General features: G+C 57.4%; 2 protein-coding genes across 3 annotated transcripts; one reads left to right on the top strand and one right to left on the bottom strand.

Moving 5' to 3' along the window:
• Positions 1–2480: 2480 nt before the first annotated feature.
• Positions 2481–5674, top strand: NSUN5 (NOP2/Sun RNA methyltransferase 5). 2 transcript variants are annotated; one of them, XM_072916837.1, is made up of 10 exons: positions 2481–2613; positions 2740–2862; positions 2940–3114; positions 3187–3295; positions 3538–3676; positions 4041–4156; positions 4443–4621; positions 4702–4906; positions 4977–5129; positions 5253–5674. In XM_072916837.1, the coding sequence occupies exons 1-10, from the start codon at positions 2521–2523 to the stop codon at positions 5356–5358; spliced, it is 1398 nt and encodes a 465-aa protein (XP_072772938.1). In that variant the 5' UTR covers positions 2481–2520; the 3' UTR covers positions 5359–5674. The 2 variants fall into 2 exon arrangements, with proteins under 2 accessions (XP_072772938.1, XP_072772937.1); XM_072916836.1 differs by having other exon boundaries at positions 2940–3295.
• A 224-nt stretch (positions 5675–5898) lies between these two features.
• Positions 5899–18364, bottom strand: LOC140680315 (nuclear envelope pore membrane protein POM 121-like). The gene is made up of 13 exons (XM_072916829.1): positions 18066–18364; positions 17779–17982; positions 17381–17542; positions 15216–15296; positions 14768–14939; positions 13814–13905; positions 13010–13080; positions 12218–12342; positions 11723–11825; positions 11332–11502; positions 9284–11020; positions 8451–8579; positions 5899–8242 (listed from the first exon to the last, which is right to left on the bottom strand). The coding sequence occupies exons 1-13, from the start codon at positions 18311–18313 to the stop codon at positions 8148–8150; spliced, it is 3390 nt and encodes a 1129-aa protein (XP_072772930.1). The 5' UTR covers positions 18314–18364; the 3' UTR covers positions 5899–8147.
• Between the last annotated feature and the right edge of the window lie 1097 nt (positions 18365–19461).

Genomic DNA, 19461 nt, shown 5'->3' with positions numbered 1-19461 from the left:
TGCTGGATTTACAATAACGTGCCAATATCTCTCACCTACGTTGAACAGTGTGTCCCCAGCCTGAACCAACAGAAAAATGCCAACACTACAGTGAAACATGGAGGGCAGGGAGAAGGAGAAAAAGGACAAAACACACCCAATTCCCTCTATCTTGTCCCCTTTGTGCCCCTAATCTAGAAACCTATTTTACTTTTGCACCCATGCCATACTTAATTATTACTCTTATCAAACACTCAGAGTTTGTAATTCATCCTGTAAGATTGCAAACTCTTTTCCATGGGCAGAGATCACAGACAGTGTCTCTGGGGGCTCTGTCCAGGGGGGTTCCTGACCCCCTGCCAGGGTCCCAGGCCCTCCAGGGCAGCCAGAGGGAAGCTTTGGATTCCCACACCTTATGGTGACAGTTCTGGGGTATCCTTTACCCTCCATATACAAGTCTGAGCTTCCTGGAGCAGATCCCTCTTTCTCAGAGCAGATCTCTTTCCGGGAGCAGACCCCTCTTTCCAGGGCTGGGCATCCTTTGCTTTCTTTGAGTTCAGCATGAACACCACCAAAGTCTGCAGCAAATCCCCACTAACCCATCACCCACAGGGTCTAACAATCACTAGTAATGTCAGCGTGCTTCCACATACAGGGACCGGCTGGGGTGTCCGGGGCTGGTGACCAAGGTCACTGGGGTGATAGAGGTGGCTGGGATGGCCGAGGTAACCAGGATGGTCAAGGTGATTGGTTGGTCAGGAAGGCTGGGATCACCAGGATGAATAGGGCCACAGGGGTCACTGGGCTGGACAAAGTCACTGATGATGGGTGTGAAAAATGCGTATTTATGATTGGCTTTTTGCAAATGTTACAAAGTATATTATACGTGTGATGTTAGAAATTTATGCTGTATTAATTCTCTTAAGTAGTGTGTTAAATGTAGTTTTACGTTACAACATAATGTTAAAATAGAAACTCTGCCATGTAGGATTTTTTTACTAGCTCAAGGAAGAGATGAGATAATCAAGAAATTCTTCACACAGAGATTTCAGCGAAGGGGGCCCATAAAGAGTTACTGCCTCATTATCAGAAAAGACAAACATTCTTCCACCTTCTCTCCGTCTTTGTGGAACCAACACGATTAAGAAGAAGTTGACAAAACCCAGAAAAGTTCTTAATTTGCAAGGAATTTATGCATCATGTACAAGATATATGGATATGCAACAGGCTATTACTTTTAAGGTTATTCCTTTGTTCACAAGGCATGCTTTTCATGACTTAGTGTCCGAGAGCATCCAGATGTCTATAGTTCTTTGCTTTTTATTGTCTTGTAATTGTCCCAACTCTAAACTTTATTACTCTTGTTATAAATGAAAATTTGTCCAGCCAAATTTAGAATGAAAAAATATTTATTTGCAATCAAATTCTATCTAGCCAGCCACAAGGAAAGAACAGAGCCGAGCCCGGGGTCGGCCCTGGGTGTGCAACAAGAATTCAGCCTCAGCAGAGGTTTTCCTCTATGCCCACCCCTCCATCCTGGCACAAGCGCTTTTTATAGCGAAAATTCCGCCTGAGGCCAAGATTTCAGCAGTCAGTCTTTTCTTCTATTCAGAGTCCATAGGTTAATAAGATTTTTTTTTTTTAGTGATGAGGAAGAACAATTCAGTGTCAGGAGTTGATGAAATTTATGGGAATGCTGCATTCACATGGATCTGCCCGAGGATTTCCATGATATCCATCCCAGGTCATTCACGCGATCAGTGACTGGGTGTCCCCTATCTCTCCAAACACGGCCCATCTCCTGGCCAGCCACATCCTTTTACGCGTAAAAGGGTTTCAACATACACCAGGTCTCGCCTGCAAGAGTGGGGAAGACTCCAAATACAAACGTGTATACTCCAACAAATATTCAATATCACTATATCACACTAGAAATGGCACGAATTAAATCTACTACACATAACACTCTAATTGTATTATTATTTTTATAACCATTTTATTATTATTAAACTTTTAAAATTAAAAAAAAAAAAAAAAAGTGATTGGCGTTTTTTACATGGAGTAACCAGAGTGGCGGGGGTGACCGGGGTGACCAGGCTGGCTGGGGGCTGTAACCCGGGCCCTTCCGCCGGCAGCGCCCGCACGGTGCCCGCCCGGTGCCTGCTGCGCTGCCCGCACGGTGCGCATACGGTGCTCGCACGGTGCCCGCACAGCTCCCACACGGCGCCCACCCGCTCGGTGCCCGCCCGCCCGGTGCCCGCCCGCTCTCCGCTCGCCCGGTGCCCGCTCTCCGCCCGCCCGGTGCCCGCCCGGTGCCCGCTCTCCGCCCGCCCGGTGCCCGCTCGGCGCCCGCTCGGTGCCCGCTCTCCGCCCGCTCGGTGCCCGCCCGGTGCCCGCTCTCCGCCCGCCCGGTGCCCGCTCTCCGCCCGCTCGGTGCCCGCTCCGCCGCGCGCCCTCCCCCGGCGCGGCCCCGGGCTCGGAGCGGGGCCGCGCGCGCCCCCTGGCGCCCCGGCGGCCCCGGCGGAAGCGGCGCGGGCTCACATGGCGCTGTACAGCGCGGCGGCCGCGGTGCTGCTGCGGCTGGAGCGCGGCGAGGGCGGCCTCAAGAGCCTGGTGTACAACAGCGGCTTCCCGGTGCGCCCGCAGGGAACGGGGGTTCGGGGCGGAGCGGGGAAATCGCACCCGGGAGGCCGGGGAGCGGCGGGGGGAAATCGGCCCCGGGAGGCCGGGGGGTAACGCTGACCGCTGGTTGCTCCGCAGCACGTCCGGCAGCTGTACGCGCTGGTGTCCGAGACCCTTCGCTACGCCGCGGTGCTGGAGAAGCTGCTGGATGGAGCCGCGCTGCTGCGGGCCGAGAAGAAGCTGGCGCCGCAGCTGGCGAAGGTGCGGGCGTCCGCGGAATCCCGGAGCCGCGGTGGGCTGGGGCGGCGGGGCCGGGCTCACCTCGTCCCCTCCCGCAGGTCCTGGTGTACGACCTGCTCTTCGGCAAGGGTCTGAAGTGCGGCGGCCGCTGGAAGGCCCTGGCCCGGCGGCACCGGGCACGGCTGGAGGCCGAGCTGGCCCGCATGAAGGTGCGGCACAAGGTGAGCCGCAACGAGGACCTGCTGGCCTCGGAGCAGGCAGTGAGCGCCGCAGGTGAGGGGGCTCGGGCTGGGTGGGCACCTTGGGGGCAGTGGGATCTGTGTCTGACCTGTCCGGCCCCTGCAGCCTCCCAGGTCCCACGCTATGTTCGGGTCAACACCCTGAAGACTTGTGTGGACGATGTGATCGACTTCTTCAAGTGTCAGGGATATGCCTATCTGGGCAAGGCAAACAGGTGAGTATTTCTGTCTGCTATCCCACCTTTCCCAGAATGTCAGCAAGTGGGACGAGGTCTGGTGGGTTGAAGGGTTGCTGAACGTGTTGCTCAGAGTGGCTGGGTTGGGGTCTCTGTTACTCCCCTCTCTTAGATGCTGCCTGGAGCTGGAGAGGAGCTGTGGGATGAAGGGATTTCTCAGCCTGGGCTCTGCTGTGTGCACTGGGATTTTTGTATTCATGTTCCCTGTGTTTCATGGACAGTGTGGAGGAGTTAAAGGCCCTTTCTGGAAAAAAATTCTTGTTGGATCTGCATCTTCCGGAGCTGCTGGTTTTCCCTTCGCAGACAGACCTCCATGACAACCTGCTGTATACTTCAGGACACATAATTCTGCAGGACAAGGTGAGGGGACTGGGGAGCAGAAAGTTGCGGGGGCAGGGAAACTACTGACAGGGATGAAAGATGAGCTCCTTCCACAATGGCTCAGCTTGCTGCAGCATTTAAGTCAAAGCAGAAACTGTGGGACTCCCCTGGGGCTTTGCTTCCATTGTTTGAAGGTTCAGGATGAAATCCTGGGCTGTAAAATAAATACCTGTGAGAGTTGGGAGCAGCAGGGGGCTGTGGGTTGGGCAAGGCTTTTGGTGGAGCGTGGTGGTGGCCTTGGCCCTGTGGCATGGTGGTCCTTGTGACCCCACAGCATCAGCCGTGCCTGAGGAGGGGTCAGATGTTTCTGCCCACCCTTCTGATGGTCTTTGCTCTCTTGCAGGCCAGCTGCCTCCCTGCCTTCCTCCTTGGCCCTGTTGCTGGCTCCCATGTCATTGATGCCTGTGCTGCCCCTGGAAACAAGACAAGCCACCTGGCTGCCATCCTGAAGAACAAGGGGTGAGGGCAGGGTTGTGTGCAGAGGTGGAGGGAAGGGGGGAGGTGGCCCTGGTCCCCCCCCCAGCCTACAAGAAGGTGGCAGGAGGAGCTACAACCTGTCACCAACTCAGGTCAGACAGTCACTTCTGGGCCACTGTAAGTACCTGAGGGGACGTGAAGCATGTCTGTTCCATTACCCTGCCAGAGGGGAGGCAGCTCTCAAGGTCTGCCTGCCCAGTATTTGAGTGTTCCTGTCGGCCAGGCGGTCTGTTCACGGCCTGTCTTGGGCACTTGGCTCTGCCTTCAGACAGATCTTTGCCTTTGATGTGGACCCCAAGCGCGTGGCCACCACGAACACGCTGCTGACACGGGCAGGGGTCACTGGCTGCCAGCTGGTCCAGCAGGACTTCCTGACTGTGGACCCCAGAGACCCCAAATACAGCAGAGTAACCCACATCCTTCTCGACCCATCCTGCAGCGGCTCAGGTAACACGTGGGGCTGCAGCTGCTCGCCTGGAACTGGGCAGTGGGTGTGCAGACCCCGAGTGACAGCTCCTGTCCTGCAGGGATGGTGACCCGCGGGCCTGGGGAGGAGGTGGCCCCGAGTGCTGAACGCTTGCGGGCGCTGGCTGGCTTCCAGCGCCGTGCCCTCAGCCATGCCCTGAGCTTTCCAGCTCTGCAGCGCCTGGTCTACTCCACCTGCTCCCTGCACCGGGAAGAGAACGAGGAGGTGGTGCAGGCTGTGCTGCAGGAGTGGGGCTCGGCCTTCAGGTGAGTCTGGTTCAGGGGATCTGGGGGGCTGTAGGGCAGGGTTTGGGCTGACACCTTTTCCGTGCTGCAGGCTGGTGACTGCCTTCCCATCCTGGCCCTGCCGAGGGCTCGCGGCCTTCCCTGGAGCAGAGAGCTGCCTCCGTGCCTCCCCCACAGAGACCCTCACCCACGGCTTCTTCGTGGCTGTGCTGGAGCGGAGCGGGGAAGGGGCTGCTGCCCCCGGGTGAGAGGGGGCTGGGGGGGACTTCAGCTGCTTCTGGGGAGCCCCATGGCCAAGGTCAGCACTCTGGGCACCCCGGGGAGGATGTCAGGGAGTGTGGCTCAGGCTGTTTGCTCCTGTCCACAGCTCCTTGCCTGCAGCAGCCAAGGAGAACCCACAGCCAGGAGAGGGAACAGAGCCAGGGGCAGCTCCCAAGAAGAGGAAAAAGAAAAAGCAGCAGGTGAAAGAGTGAAACAACATTGTCTGGACAACCCCCTGCACAGCTGGGGACACATACTGCCCTGAACACATGTGCTAGCTGCAGTTATAGTGAGAATTCTGTAACACCAAACACTGGGACCACCCTGGTGCCAGGAAAGGGCAACTGCTTAGCCAGGGCTGCCCCTTGCAGCCAATCCCCTGCTCCAAGTTTGCCCCCAAGGCAATCCTCACTCTGCACCTTGCAGGGCCGGGGTCCTCCAGCTGGGTTAAGGGTGGTTTATCATGTTCCCTCCCGAAAAAAAATCACTGTAGGGATGAAGCAGATTAAATTTTTCTCTCTCCCTTCACTGTTTTTTCCAGTGTGTTTGTGTAGTCCTGCCCTGAATTTGCCACTGCTCATAGTAGAGGCAAAGTGGGGGGAAAAAGGTGAAATAATAATAATAATCCTGTCCCTCTCTTTGGACTGGGGGAGCATGGACATATGAGCCAGAGGGTGCTGCACCTGAACTCCACTAGCACCACCCTGCTCTGGGAATCCCAGCCCCAGGAAACACACATGGGCACAGCCAAGTGAACACAGTCATTTTATTTTAAACCAGAGACATAAGAAGCAAGGAAACAAAAATTGCACATTCACACTAAAATCCTCATCAGCCACACCAGGAATGATCCAAGTCTTCAGTCAGTTAAAACCCAGCCTCCCCCCAAGCACAAGGGGCTCTCCCAGCAGGGCCTGTGCGGCAGGGAAGGGACAGCCTAACTCCTCATGGGTGTGTGGGACTACGTGTAGAAGCTATTTGGGGGCAGGACCCAGAGACAAGGTGCCCTCGACCTTGTCCCAGCTCATCCCCATCTTCTCAGAGCTGGCCTGGCCAAACCCTGGCACCTCAAGGATGGGGAGCAGGTGCTAGCCAGGCCAAGAATCCTAACTGGGGCAGAGGGAAGGACACCCAGGGTCAGTCTTGGCAGGTATTGGCCCCTTGCCCTCTGCTTCCTCCAACCCCAAGGACACATTTTCTCAGCCTGGCTGCTCTTGGCCCACTGTATCCAGAACATTCCCACCAGCACCTGCAGGTCCTCTGTGTCCCCTTACTTCAGGGCTGTGTCCCACAGAGCCCATCACCTGCCCTTTCTGCTGGAAGAGATGCCTTGACCCTGGCACTCAGCACCATAACATGAGAGCTCCTGCTCCTCACCCTCAGAGAAATAATTAAAAAACTTTAAAAAACAAACAAAAAAAGGTTTAGTCACATTCACATATGTCACATTTAAAAGGAAGGGGATGATGAACAATGCAGGGGGGGAGCATGGTAGAGCCTGCAGGATGCAGCTGCCTTTCCCAGCACAGTGCATTCCTGCAGGCACAGCCAGGGCAGGAATAGCTAAACACTAAGGGGTATGGGGTAGGCAACTTCACTGAACCAAGCTTGAAGGAACTTAAAGGCAATTTAGCTTAAATATAAAAATAAATTTTTATTTTGTTAAAAAATGTTTAAATATTTGTGATTTTTTTTCCTTTTTTTTTTTTTTTTTTTAATTTAGACCTCAGCAAACACACACACTCACACGGCTCGGAGAGTAAAAACCTGGCAGCAAAACATTTCTGGGAATGGAGTGCCCATCCCTCACCAGGGCAAGGGACGGCTCTTTGGTGACCCCCAGCTCTGGCAGTCTCTTCCCCCAGAAGTTCCAATGCAGGGAAGGGAGAAATCCCACTCTTGGCTGGATGGGGACAGGGGAGGCAGCACCACAGTTCCTAGGAGCTAGTAAAACCCACTGGGATGGAGATGAGCTGAAAAATGAAAAACAACTTGGATTTGGGATGGAGGGGAGAATGCATCTGCTCTGGACTCCTTCTGTGAGCAATTCCAGAGCCCGCTGAAGTGCTGAAGAGGTACTAGGAGAGAAGGGAAGGGAGTGGAGAGACTGCCACGGTTGGAATCCCCTGTCCTAGCTGCCTTTTAGTCATGACATGGAAGGGACAACTCCCCAGCATGAGCAGCCACGCAGTGATGCTACTGTCAACACCCAATTAGCTGGGGCACATCTCCCCCCAAGGACTGGTGCCCCTGAAAAAGAAACTCCAAACAGCAAATCCGGCATAACCAACATGCCGCCACACACACGGTTTAGCTCTTCCTCCAAATTCGATTCAGTGAGTGTGGGAAGAGGAGCATGGATAAAGCAGAACCGGGGAGCAGGGTGGGGGCAGCCCACAGCCCCATGGAGCAGCAGAGATGGGAGAGGGGTGGGGGGACCCCCATCCTCACCCCATGCCTCCAGCCCAGGTCCTGGGATGTCCTCAGCTGGAGGTAGCAGGACATTAGGTCCCAGGGGTGGCACCCAGCCACACCCATGCCAGTCACCTGCGGCACCAAAACAGAGCCAGGTTGGAACCAACCCTGGCTGTAGGCATGGGACCGTGTTCACCAGGCCATGGGATGAACTATGGGAAAGATTTCGGGACCTGGTGAAGACTGTCTAACAGCAGCTCGGAACCACAGCATGTCACTGGCCAAGCTCTGAGCAGGACATGGGGCTGGCTGAGGGCTGGGGAGGAGCACGGAAACAGCTAGAAGAAGCAAATGGGGAGAAATGCACATATTATTAAACAAGGCAAAATAAACTGAGGGAAAGAACATTGTGGATATGTACAGAAATTTGTCCAGCCTTTGCTCTGGAACTGTTCAAGTAACAAGAGTTTGGTTTATCCAGCATGGTCTCCAGTGGGTGTCAGGGACTGGGCCTGGTCCCAGTATTGGGACAGCTCCAGTCCACAGCCCCCCACACGAGAGCCAGTAGAGCCCAGCAGCACGAGGGTTACTTTTTGCGGGTGTGCTGCCTCCGTGCCTGCAGCCGTTGGCGAGTGCCCGTCTTGGATCCTGCCCCGATGGAGAAGGTGGGAGTGGATGAACCTGGAAGCAGAAAGGTTGCTCAGATTGCTGGCTTTGGGATCAGTGCCATCCTCACCCTGGGAGGAACAGAAGGCTTAGCATCCCTTTGAGCCCAGCACGTACTCCCTGAGCCGTCTCCCAGAGAACCTGGCCCTACCACTGTGCCCAGCCTAAGGGCAAACCCTGACCCATGAGCTCCCCAAGGCTGGAGCACCAAGTCCCTCCTTACCAAAGGACGTGCCGACTCCTCCAAAGCTTGAGGCAGGAGTGCTAGGTGTCCTGAAGGAAAGGGTGTTGCTTCCACTGCCCACGGCTCCGGGGACAGGTGTGCCCTGCCCAAAGGTGGGCACTGGAGATCCTGGAAAGCAAGACATCACTGTGAGCCAGGGTTGGCAAAGGAGAAAGAGCCTTTGGGAGCCGGTGGCACTCAAAGGAGGCACAGGATGCTCTCTGGGGGGCTGAAGCACCACAATCCATGCCCCAGAGCCAGCCCCTGCTCCTGGAAAGCCTTTTGAATGCAAAAAGTTACACTCTCCAGGTAATCCCAAGGCTCCCTGAACAGCAGGGCCACACAGAAGGATTTGCCAAGGAGGAGAAAAGACCTTGGCCATTCTAGATCAAGGAGTTGCTCACTGTGTGGGTTTCAGTTCCACGGGAACTGGCAATATCCAGCGGGGATCTGAAGTCTTAGGGAAACCCTGAGAGCAAGCACAAAGTGATGGCAGTTGCTGGCTGGCAGCATTCCAGCTTGCTAAGGTGTGCCAGTCGGTTCTTAAGGACTCAAGACAACCTCAGCCCCTGTAGGACACTTGGATGGGCACAGCTGGGAAGCTGGTGCCTTCAGAGGGTCCATCAGGAATACTACTGCCCAACTCTAGAACCTCAAGATGGCCTGTCTGCTCCCATCCCATCATGAAAATGTTCAAGGCCATGCTGGACAGGCCCCTGAGCAACTTGGTCTAGTGGAAGGCGTTTCTGCCCATGGCAGAGTGGTGGGTGGACCAGTGTTATCTTTAAGGTCCCTTCCAACATGACCCACTCCACGATTCCATAATGACTCACCTCCAAATGCAGGCTTGCTGTTGGGAGTGCTGCTCATGGTGAAGGCAAAGGGCGTGCTCTGGCCCTGCGCTCCCAGTGCACTCTGTGGCAGAGATGAGCCAAAGGGTGCTGCTGCCGGGGCTGCCCCGCTCTGCCCAGCCCCAAAGCTGAAGGCCACAGCTGGGGACCCGCTGCTGAGGCCCGGTGTACCCATCCCAAAGGCGCTGGTGGAAGGGCCTGGCTGGGTGCTGGCCCCAAAAGTGAATGGAGATGGGGTAGTACCAAAGACAGTGGCACTGGTGTTGCTGCTTGTGGTCTGGGTAGTGCCACCAAAGCTGGATGTGGTGGAGGTGGCTGTTCCAAAAGAGAACACTGAAGTGGTGGTCCCAAATGCTGCCTGGGTGCTGCTGGCGCCAAAAGAGCCCTGGGCACTGGTTGTGCCAAAGGCTGGCTGGGCACCACTGCCAAATGCTGACTGAGCTACCGACTGTGCTGGGGGGGCTCCGAAACTGAATGAGGGGGTGAAGCTGATGGAGCCAGAAGCAGGCTTGCTGGTGGGCACCTGGCTCTCAGCAGCCCCAGTGCTGAAGGTGAGCTGGCTCCCAGTGCTGGGGTACGGTGGCGGTGGCTTTGCACTGGCTGAAAAGCTGCCAAAAGCTGAAACGGAGGAGCCGAATGTCAGCGGCGCTTGAGCTGTGGTGGCTGGGGCAGAGGTGGTCAGTGTAGTGCTCCCAAATATGCTAAAGCCCACGGTGGTTGAGTTTGAAGGTACCTGGCCAAAGGGAGGGCCTCCTGGGACACTGGTGGTGGCAGTGGCTGTGGCTGGAGGCGGCTTCCCAAACTGGAACACAAGCCCTGAGGTGGCAAAGCTGGTTTCTGTGCTGGGAGCAGAGCTGGAGAGGCCCCCAAACAGGAAGGGCTGTGTTGTGCTGGTGGAGGTGGCAGCAGTGACAGTCACACTGGCGGCAGGGCGAGTGGAAGCAGGCGGGTTCGGTCCAAAGCTGAAGACAGGTTTAATGGTGGCATCTGTGGAGGAACTCTGGGTGGTAGCAGCTGTAGCTGCAGTGGTGAAGATGACGCTGGGAAGACCTGTGATTCCTGCCAGAGCAGATGTGGAGGCAGTTGTTGGTTCTGAGGTTGGCTGTGCCGCAGGTTTGAAGGTGAAAGGAGAGACTTTGGCTGGAGACGAAGCTGCAGTGATACTGCCAAAGATGGGCTTGAATACAGAGGATGTGGAGGATGCTGAGGCAGGGCCTGAGCTTACAGGCACGGTGGCTGTGGTGGAAGTGACAGCCGTGCAAACTGCTGCGTTCTCGCTCTTTGGCACAGCACCAAAGATGGGCTTGAAGATGGGGGTTGTGGTGGGTGTGGCAGTGGGCGGGATGGGCACAGCAGTGGGTGCAGTGGGCGTAGCAGAGGCCGTGGTAGGCATTGCAGTGGCCGTGGTGGGCACAGCAGTCACTGCTGGCTGGCTGGCTGGCGGGGTGTTCAGCATCCCAAACAGAATGCTTGGCTTTGGGAAGGAGGGAGGCTTACTGGGGGTCTGGCCCAGCTCAGTGAACACAGGAGACGCCAGGCTGCTGGGGGCTTGCACCACCAGCGCAGGGGGAGCGCTGGGGGCAGGTGTGCTCAATAGAGACACAGGCTTGGTGTCAGCAGAGATGGCAGGCAGAGAGCTGGACTCCAATGACACAACAGGAGCAGGTGGCTGTGCACCTGACGGAGGAGGCTGGGATGCTGCCGCAGTTCCACTGGAGTCTGGAAAGCGGAAAGAGCTTATTTACGGACAAGGGGACACCTTCAGAAGCTCACCCTTCTGCCAGGTACCCACGCAAGGCTGCAAAGGCTCCCAGAGCTCCCATCACACCCAGCCCTCCATGGTTACCATAGCCTCGAGCAGGACCAGGGGCTCAGCATCACCTCAAGCCCTGCATGCTAGCTCTGCTGCCAGCAGAACAGTTGAAAAGAAAGTTTAGTCAGCTGCCTCTGCAGAGGCAACGAGGAGTTCCTGCTGCACCTGCCTGACTCTGCTGGCATTCCACTGTGCCAACTCTCCTCTTCCTCCTCACCTGGTGTTGTGGATACAGCCTGGCTGCTCTGCATCTTCTTTAAACTGTCCAGAAGTGAGGAGCTGGCATGGGCAGGAGCTGCGGAGGCAGGCAGAGGCCCAGGGGAGGTCACAACAAACACTGGCGGCTTGGACACAGGCATCATCTCTGCAGTGGTGCTGGAGACTGCATCTACAGGGAAACAGCAAGGTATCAGGACCCACAACTGGCTGTGAGGAACAAACCCTTAGCAGAGCTTCCCAGCAAGCAGGGGAACTGTACCTACACCCTATAGACCTGGGCAACCTCACCCGGCACCACAAGGCATGAGATCTCTTCAGCTGGAAGGCATCAAGAGCACCTCCAGATATGAGCTTGTTCCTACCCCTCCACATTTCCAGCCCATCCTTACCAGCCTTATCCTCCAAGACACTGTTGAACCACTGCAGCACTGCTTTCTTCTCTGCGTCCAGGTCCTCTGAGGTGATGGAGTAGCCAAGCTGAGGTGGCGGGGGCTGCCAAGAGAGAGCAGCAGCAGCTTAGCTCCTTCCCAGGGAAGCGGGCAGAGCCTCTCTGAAGGTGTACTGGCGACTGTCTGTGGTGAGCCCTGTGAAGCAGGTGGTCCTGCCGCAGCTACTCCAGTCCCCAACTCTGGTGGGCCCCCGGCGTGGCACTCAGGGCATGGCAGGCCTTCCCCAGGCCATTACCTGGTCCGGCAGCAGGCAGCACAACCACGCACAGCCCACCAGACACTGGGGCTGGAGAGAGCGTCACTTCCCACTCGATCAAGGACGGGGCCTCCTTCCTGAGGGCAGGCAGGTCAGTGTGCCCCCAGCCCTGCAGAAATTGCAGTGAGCACATTCTATTGCCAGAGCGAGACCAAAGGGGCTGTGAGACAGTGACGTACCAGCACCAGCTGGTCCCCACGGAATGACGACAGCAACGGGATCTTCCGCTTGCGCTTCCCACTGCTTCCCGAAGCAGATGGTGGGCTCAGGGAATTCTGCTTCTTCCACACTGGTGACTCCACAACTATAGAAGGAGACAAGTCAGGCTGAGCTCTGGGCAGAGAAGTGTTTGGTTGTAGTAATGGGTCTGTACCTTCTGACCCCGCTCTGGGTGGCCCCACTCAGAGGGCAGGGCCAGGGGCATGGTTTGAAACTGAGGACAAGGTTGTGATACCCTGAAGAGCAGCTTCACATCCAGTAGGTCCATGACATGAGGCTGGTGGGGCAGTGGCCCCTTCCTAGCTCCATGGATTGTGCCAACACACTGCCTTATGCAAACCACATGCCACAGTTGGCACTGTATCATGGGGCCCATCTACAGAAATACAGAGGATTTCCTCTCCGTTTTAGCTGAGGAAGAATTGGGCTAAGCTCAGACTGGAATTTGGTAAGAGGGCTACTCATACCACTGCAGGTTGTGGATCAAGGCTGACACCTGACCCAAGCTGGGTTGGGAGCTGGAGCTCCCCCTTGCAAGCCAACTCCCAAGCACCCCAACACTGTCAGAACACCCTTATCACTTGGAAATCCCACTAGGGCAGTCACTGAGGCCAGCAGAAGTGCCTTGGGACCAGCACATGGCAAGTTTCCAGGTGACCCCTCAAGCCAATCCCACTGCAGATCTCAGCTGCTTCCTGTCCCACTCTCTTGCTTGCACTGGTGATGTGGGTGCAGTGGCAGGGCACACCTACCTTTCTCTGTCTGCAGCTCCTTGTCTGATTTCACTGGGGTGGAAGTGTTGGAACGATGTGACTCCTCTTCCCTGTGTAAGCAGGAGGGACAGTTATGGTCGACCCTGGGCCCAGCCCTGTCCGCAGGGAGCAGGATGAGACTGAACAGGCTGAACACTTGCACGAGTATCCCTGGTGTTTATTTGCCTCCTGCAAATAGATCTCAAGACAAAAGCTTTGCCCAGCTCCAGGCAGAGTAATTGCTTCCTGCTCCAGACTCAGCCTGGCTGAGCCTGGGCACCCTCCACAAGATGAGTCAGCCTCAGGAGGGTAGCTGGGGGGGGTCTCAGATGGCAGTCACTGCCCCTCACAGGTTGGACCCATCCAGGTGCTTGTGTCAGTTTTAGTTCTTACATAAGCTCAGGCTCCTCTGACTTGGGAAAGAGGAGAACACAGGCTGTGCTCCAAGGCAGGCACTAAAATACAGATCCTGGGATTTGACTTTGGCATAGCAAAAAGCAGGGCCTGTCTCTTCCTAATGATCTGGCAATCCAGGCCATACCAATGCCACCAGGCACCACCACCACTGTGGCAACTGTGCCCTGAAATCTCTGACCTGGCTTGAGAGTGGGCCAGAGGTGACACAGCTTAGACACACCACAGCACGACAAGATGACAGGCAGGCCAATTGACATAAGTGGGTCTCTACATCACTACGTGTAGGAGAGGGGCCTGGACTGTCCCAGCTACAGTGGAAAGTGGGACTTGCATGCTAAGATGGCTGGGAAAGACTGCTCTCTTGCTGGCTGGCTGTCAGCTGATTACCTGGCTTTCTTGAGAGGCCACTCTGGTGTCTGGGGGCGGGAGGACGCTGGGCTGGACGGAGGGGACACACTCACACCTCTTCTCTTCCACAGCTGGAATGCAGAGAAATACCAGCAGTAACTTCGCATGGGTCTGGCAGAGAGCACAGGCCCCCTGCTCACCCTCAATAAGCCCCATTTGCCAAGGGTTGTTGAGCCCAATGAGCTCAGAGCTTCTCCTGCTTCACCACCACTTAAACTCCCCTCCATATTTGAGGGAGCACAAAATTTGGCCACCCTAAGCTGAATCCACATAAAGAATAATAGCCTCCAGGGCTTTTACTGCCCTGGCTGAGCACAGGGAGGGAGCACACTGCTGGGCCCTTGCCTTTGTGTGGCACAGGTAGAGGCCACCCTACTGCTTTGGACACCCTCATGTGTGGGGCTGTTCTGGCAGGAGCCAGCACCATGCCAGGAGCTCAAAGCAGATGGATTCCAATGCAAGGGTGAGACTCTCTGCAGCCCCAGCAAACCCATCCCTCCCACCACCTGGAGCAAACCTTTCCCCACACAAAGCTCCATCATAGTCAGCAGGTGGGACCTGGGTCAGAGTGTGAACACATGGCTCCCACACTGCTGAGTCCCGCTGAAAAGATGTCAGCACAGCAAAACCTTTTTTTTTTTTTTTTCCCCTTCACTGGATCTATGCAGTCTAGCAGGCTGGCCAAGTAGCAGGAGAGAGGGGAAAAGAGTCTCGTTCTTGGTTTGGTGTAAAAGCAGCAGTAGAGCTCAGCCTGGGACTCCTCCAAAAACCAAGTAATTGCTGCTTGGCCCATGGGCCACAGGTCACCTGTTCCCCAGGATGGTGACACTGCCAGGTTGAGCCACACTGGGTCCAGACACCCTGCCACACCAGTGTCTCCTCATGAGCCCAGAGCTGGGATCCCAAAAGAATGTCAAGATACAGTGTTCCTACCCGTGTGAGGCCCCGGCTGGAGCTGTAGGAGCTGGCAATGGCATTGCGGATGGAGCTGGGGATCCCACCAGCATAGGTGTTGTTGAGGGAGCTCATGGAGGAGGTGCGAGACCTCTTGTTGGAGCAGTCATCTGGGCAGTGTGAGATGAGGCCCCTCTTCAGAGAGCCTGGCCTGGAGGGGGATAAAAGCTTGATGAGCTCCTCACCTCTCCTGCCCACCAGACCTTTTCATGCGGGGCAGATGGAGGAAGGAAATCCTGCTTAGAAACAACCCTCAGCAGCAGCACAGCCTTGCTGTCACAGGGTGACAGACTGAAGGCACAACCACAGTTTCTCTTGCTCTGCCTCAAAGTCAGGCTCTGCAAGCAAAACCCAAGCCCCCCTTTCCAGATCCCAGACATTTGCTCCCTCCCATTCTAGCAGTTCCTTTTGGCTGTTGGGCACTTACTTGGGTATGAGAGAAGCAGGGGCACCATTGGCTATCAGTGGCTCAAATGCTGACTGCCCACTTCCACTGCTGTCGTGGCGCCTGTGGGAAGAGAGTGTGAAAGTCTGTGACAGTGTTGAAACCTCTCCAGCCTGGGGAAAGACAGGCTGAGTACCCAGAGAGAGATTTGCTTTTTTCCTGGCACCCAATACTCAGGAGAGAGCTTTCTCCTACCTACACCCTGCTGCAGATTTTCTCTCCCTGTGGGCCTGTCCTTGCTGACTCTCACCCTAAACACCAGGAGCTCCTCCAGCAGCCTGCTTGGCACAGTAGTTTTGTGTAAGAAAAAAAAAAAAATTGCTTAAATCCATTACTCTAAGCCAAAATACTTCCAGAAATGAGCTGCTCAGTCTTTCTGGACAGACCTGAGCTCTGAAACTCCCACCTCTGACCTCTTCTTAACCAGTGCCTAGGACATTTCAAGTCAAAAACTGAAATCCCCTTCCCACTATGATTTCATGATGATCTGAAGTGCCAAAATCACAAAAGACACCCTCCTGTAAAGTGGAACTGAAGGTGTAGAACAGCCCTGTCACTTGGTCATTTGGCCAGGGCAAGTTGATCCCAAAGCACAGGTGGTCCCACTCTCTCCAGGTGATACATCTCCGTTCTGTCCACCAAGGAAATTTTCTATCTACAGGCATTCCTCGTGCTTGACAGACATTAATGCCTCCAAAACTGGCTTTTGTGGCAGAGCTGTGTATTGGCATATTACAAAAACAGTTTAAAGAAAAATACTCTGAGCTGATCTTGTCTGTGCACCCATTCTGTTGTTGTCCTGATTGGCTCTTGTGGGGCTCAGATCCAATGAGCCAAGCATGCAGAGATGGGAATGAGGTCGGTGTGCCCTGCTTTATCCTGCTCTGTTCCCTGGGCCACCTCCAGGCACTGCCCAAGCAGTGTCTCAGCTCCCTATCCCAGCCCAGATGGAAGAGCCTCCATGGACACAACTAGGAAGGATAAGGTCACTGTTGAAGCGAATCCAGAAAAGAGCTACAAATTTGGCAAGGGGACTAGAGCACCTTCCCTATGGAAACAGGCTGAGACATCAGGGGCTGTTCAGCCTGAAGCAGAGAAGGTGGTGTGGAGATCTCAGCAGCCTTTCAGGATCTGAAGGGGAAAGGATCTCAAGGAAACTGGAGAAGGACTGCATCAAGAAGTGCAGTCATAGGACAAGGGGGAAAAGCTTCAAATTGAAAGCAGGGTAATTTAGGTTGGATATACAGAATAAATTCTTCCCTCTGAGAGTGGTGAGGCCCTGGCACAGGCTGTCCAGAGAAAGTGTGGCTGCCTCATCCCTGGGAGTGTTCAAGGCTAGGTTGGACAGGGCTTGAAGCAACCTGGTCTAGCAGAGGGTGCCCCTGCCCATTACACAGGGTGGCAACGGGTGAGCTTTAAGGTCCCTTCCAACCCAAATCATCCTCTGATTCCAGGAAAAGCAGAAGGGTGGGATAGCAAGGCAGTGCTGTAGCTGGGTGGTTTGAAAGGCTCTGGCAGACAATGGCTCTCAGGATTTACTCTTTGTCCTTTCTATGGACATTGGCAAAAACACAGCACCCTCCCTCCTCTGAACTCAGAGATGGAAGTTGCTGACCTTGAGTAACAAAAGCAATAGACAGCGTCTCATTTACCCTCCTGTTTCACCTCCCTCTGCTAGATCAGCTCACAAGGGAAGTGCTTGGAGCTCTTCAAATGCAATGCTTCCACCTGGTAATCCCATCTCTCCTGGGAGCCTGGGGCTGATGGAAGGACAGAGCCCACAGCAGTACCAACATTTCCCACCATGCTTTCTCAGTCTTCAAACCCCTGTGAGGAGAAAAGCCACTTCCCACCCAGGCTTCCCAAAACATATCAAGACAGGCAGGGGAAGACACTGGACCTATACCTAAACCACATTCCTGCAACTGCAAAGGAGGACTTTTAGACGCAGCACCAAGGGCTGGGTGATGGATCAGGTGTGCTTCCTCTCTGCAGTTCACTTCTCACAGTACTTTTCCAGCCTTGACTTCAGGTCTCATGAGGCCTGGCACACTCTAATGCACATCCCATTTGTCACCTCATGAGTAAGAATCCCATTTGTGACCTTTCCAACACACTGGCTGCAACTTGAACTGCTCCCTTTTTACCTTCTTTTGTTCTCCTGATCATTCCCAAAAGTCTGGTCCTCCTCCTCCTCCTCCACAGCCCTCTTCCTGCTCTCCCTGATGGCATTCAGCACAGTCTCCTTTGCACACGGGTCAGGGCTGCTAGTGGCTGGGAAGGCCAGAGGCGAGACCAGCTGTTCTAGGCTGTGGAACAGAGCAGGGTAAGGTGTGAGGCAGGCCGGAGTCCTTGGTGTGGTCCCCCCACAGAAGGGAGGACACAGCTCTCCCCTGCAGCCCTTCCCGGAGGTTTGGACAGCACCATCCCCTCAGGCACAGCAGCGCTCGGTATGGGCTGCTGCTCTCGGGCACAGCCGGCTGGGCGCTCCCCACGGTGCGTTCTAGTCCCCACCGCGGCTGATAACCGGTCACCCCGTACTCACGCCGGGGAGCGGGCGATGCCGACGGCCGGCGGGGCGATTCTCACAGTGACGGGGCTGCGGAACGGCCCGGCACGGCGGGCCCAGGGTGCGCTGCGGGGGGAGCCACCCTCCCAGCGGGCGGCGGGCAAACAGAGCGGCACGGCCGGCCGGGCCTCCGGCAGCGGGTACCGGCGGCGCGGGGCCTGCGGCCGGCAGCGCGGGACCCTGTGGGGACAGAGCACGGTCAGCGCCTCCGACGCCGTCGGGGGCTTCCCCGTCCGCTCTACCCCCATCTTCCCCTGGCCTACCCGGGCTGGGGGCGACGCGGCGCGGCCCTCGCGGCCGGGCCCCCATTGGTGGCGGCTTTGCCGGGCGGGCGCGGCGCGGGCGGGCCGGGCCGCATGGCGCACCAGGCGCCCGCCGCGCCCAGCGCCGCCGCGCCCAGCAGCGCGCCCCGCAGCAGCAGCCAGGCCAAGGCGAGCGCCAGCGCGGCGGCCACGGCCAGCGCGGCCTTCACGGCCCCATCCCGCCCCCCGCCCGGCCCCGCGCCCGCCATCGCTGCGCGCCCGCCGCTCCCGGCGTGCTCTGTGGGGCGGGGCTCAGGGGGACGGACACGCGCGCTAGGCGGGGCTTCCCCTCGGCGCGAGTCCTGCGGGCATGCGCGGAGGGGCCGGGCCCATGGGTGGGCGGGGCTTAATGGGGCGGGGCGAGCTGGGCCCGCGGCTTTTGGGGCGGGGCTTCTGCGGCGGGCAGCGCTTTCGGCTGCGCCACAGCCGGGCCCGGGAGGGACGGGCCCGAGAGAACCGGGCCCGGGAGAGAGACGGGCCCGGGAGAGAGACGGGCCCGGGAGGGACGGGCCCGGGAGAGACGGGCCCGGGAGAGAGACGGGCCCGGGCCCGGGAGAGAGACGGGCCCGGGAGAGGGACGGGCCCGGGAGAGAGACGGGCCCGGGAGAGAGACGAGCCCGAGAGAACCGGGCCCGGGAGAGAGACGGGCCCGGGAGAGACGGGCCCGGGAGAGGGACGGGCCCGGGAGAGAGACGAGCCCGGGAGAGAGACGGGCCCGGGAGAGAGACGGGCCCGGGAGAGAGACGGGCCCGGGAGAGGGACGGGCCCGGGAGAGAGACGGGCCCGGGAGAGAGACGGGCCCGAGAGAACCGGGCCCGGGAGAGAGACGGGCCCGAGAGAACCGGGCCCGGGAGAGAGACGGGCCCGGGAGAGAGACGGGCCCGGGAGAGAGACGAGCCCGGGAGAGAGACGGGCCCGGGAGAGAGACAGGCCCGGGAGAGAGACGGGCCCGGGAGAGGGACGGGCCCGGGAGAGAGACGGGCCCGGGAGAGAGACGGGCCCGAGAGAACCGGGCCCGGGAGAGAGACGGGCCCGAGAGAACCGGGCCCGGGAGAGAGACGGGCCCGGGAGAGAGACGGGCCCGGGAGAGAGACGGGCCTGGGAAAGGGACGGGCCCGGGAGGGACGGGCCCGGGAGAGAACCGGGCTCGGGAGAGAGACGGGCCTGGGAAAGGGACGGGCCCGGGAGGGACGGGCCCGGGAGAGAACCGGGCTCGGGAGAGAGACGGGCCCGGGAGAGAGACGGGCCCGGGAGAGAGACGGGCCCGGGAGAGAGACGGGCCCGGGAGAGGGACGGGCCCGGGAGAGGGACGGGCCCGGGAGAGAGACGGGACCGAGAGGGACAGCCGGGACCGAGA

The sequence above is a fragment of the Taeniopygia guttata genome, chromosome 19 (assembly GCF_048771995.1).
Source record: "Taeniopygia guttata chromosome 19, bTaeGut7.mat, whole genome shotgun sequence".
Taxonomy (NCBI): Eukaryota; Metazoa; Chordata; class Aves; order Passeriformes; family Estrildidae; genus Taeniopygia; species Taeniopygia guttata.
This window is presented reverse-complemented; position numbering and strand designations above follow the sequence as displayed.

What these genes read in the sequence shown, in the direction of transcription:
- NSUN5 (XM_072916836.1), top strand. Translation starts at nt 2,521, where the DNA reads ATGGCGCTGTACAGCGCGGCGGCCGCGGTGCTGCTGCGGCTGGAGCGC. An exon ending in TATCTGGGCAAGGCAAACAG is followed by an intron (nt 3,296 to 3,537) that starts GTGAGTATTTCT and finishes TTTCATGGACAG; the next exon opens with TGTGGAGGAGTTAAAGGCCC. An exon ending in GCCATCCTGAAGAACAAGGG is followed by an intron (nt 4,157 to 4,442) that starts GTGAGGGCAGGG and finishes CTCTGCCTTCAG; the next exon opens with ACAGATCTTTGCCTTTGATG.
- LOC140680315 (XM_072916829.1), bottom strand. Translation starts at nt 18,313, where the DNA reads ATGGCGGGCGCGGGGCCGGGCGGGGGGCGGGATGGGGCCGTGAAGGCC. An exon ending in CCAGCCGGGGCCTCACACGG is followed by an intron (nt 13,906 to 14,767) that starts GTAGGAACACTG and finishes TCTGCATTCCAG; the next exon opens with CTGTGGAAGAGAAGAGGTGT. An exon ending in TGTCTTGGAGGATAAGGCTG is followed by an intron (nt 11,503 to 11,722) that starts GTAAGGATGGGC and finishes GTTTCCCTGTAG; the next exon opens with ATGCAGTCTCCAGCACCACT.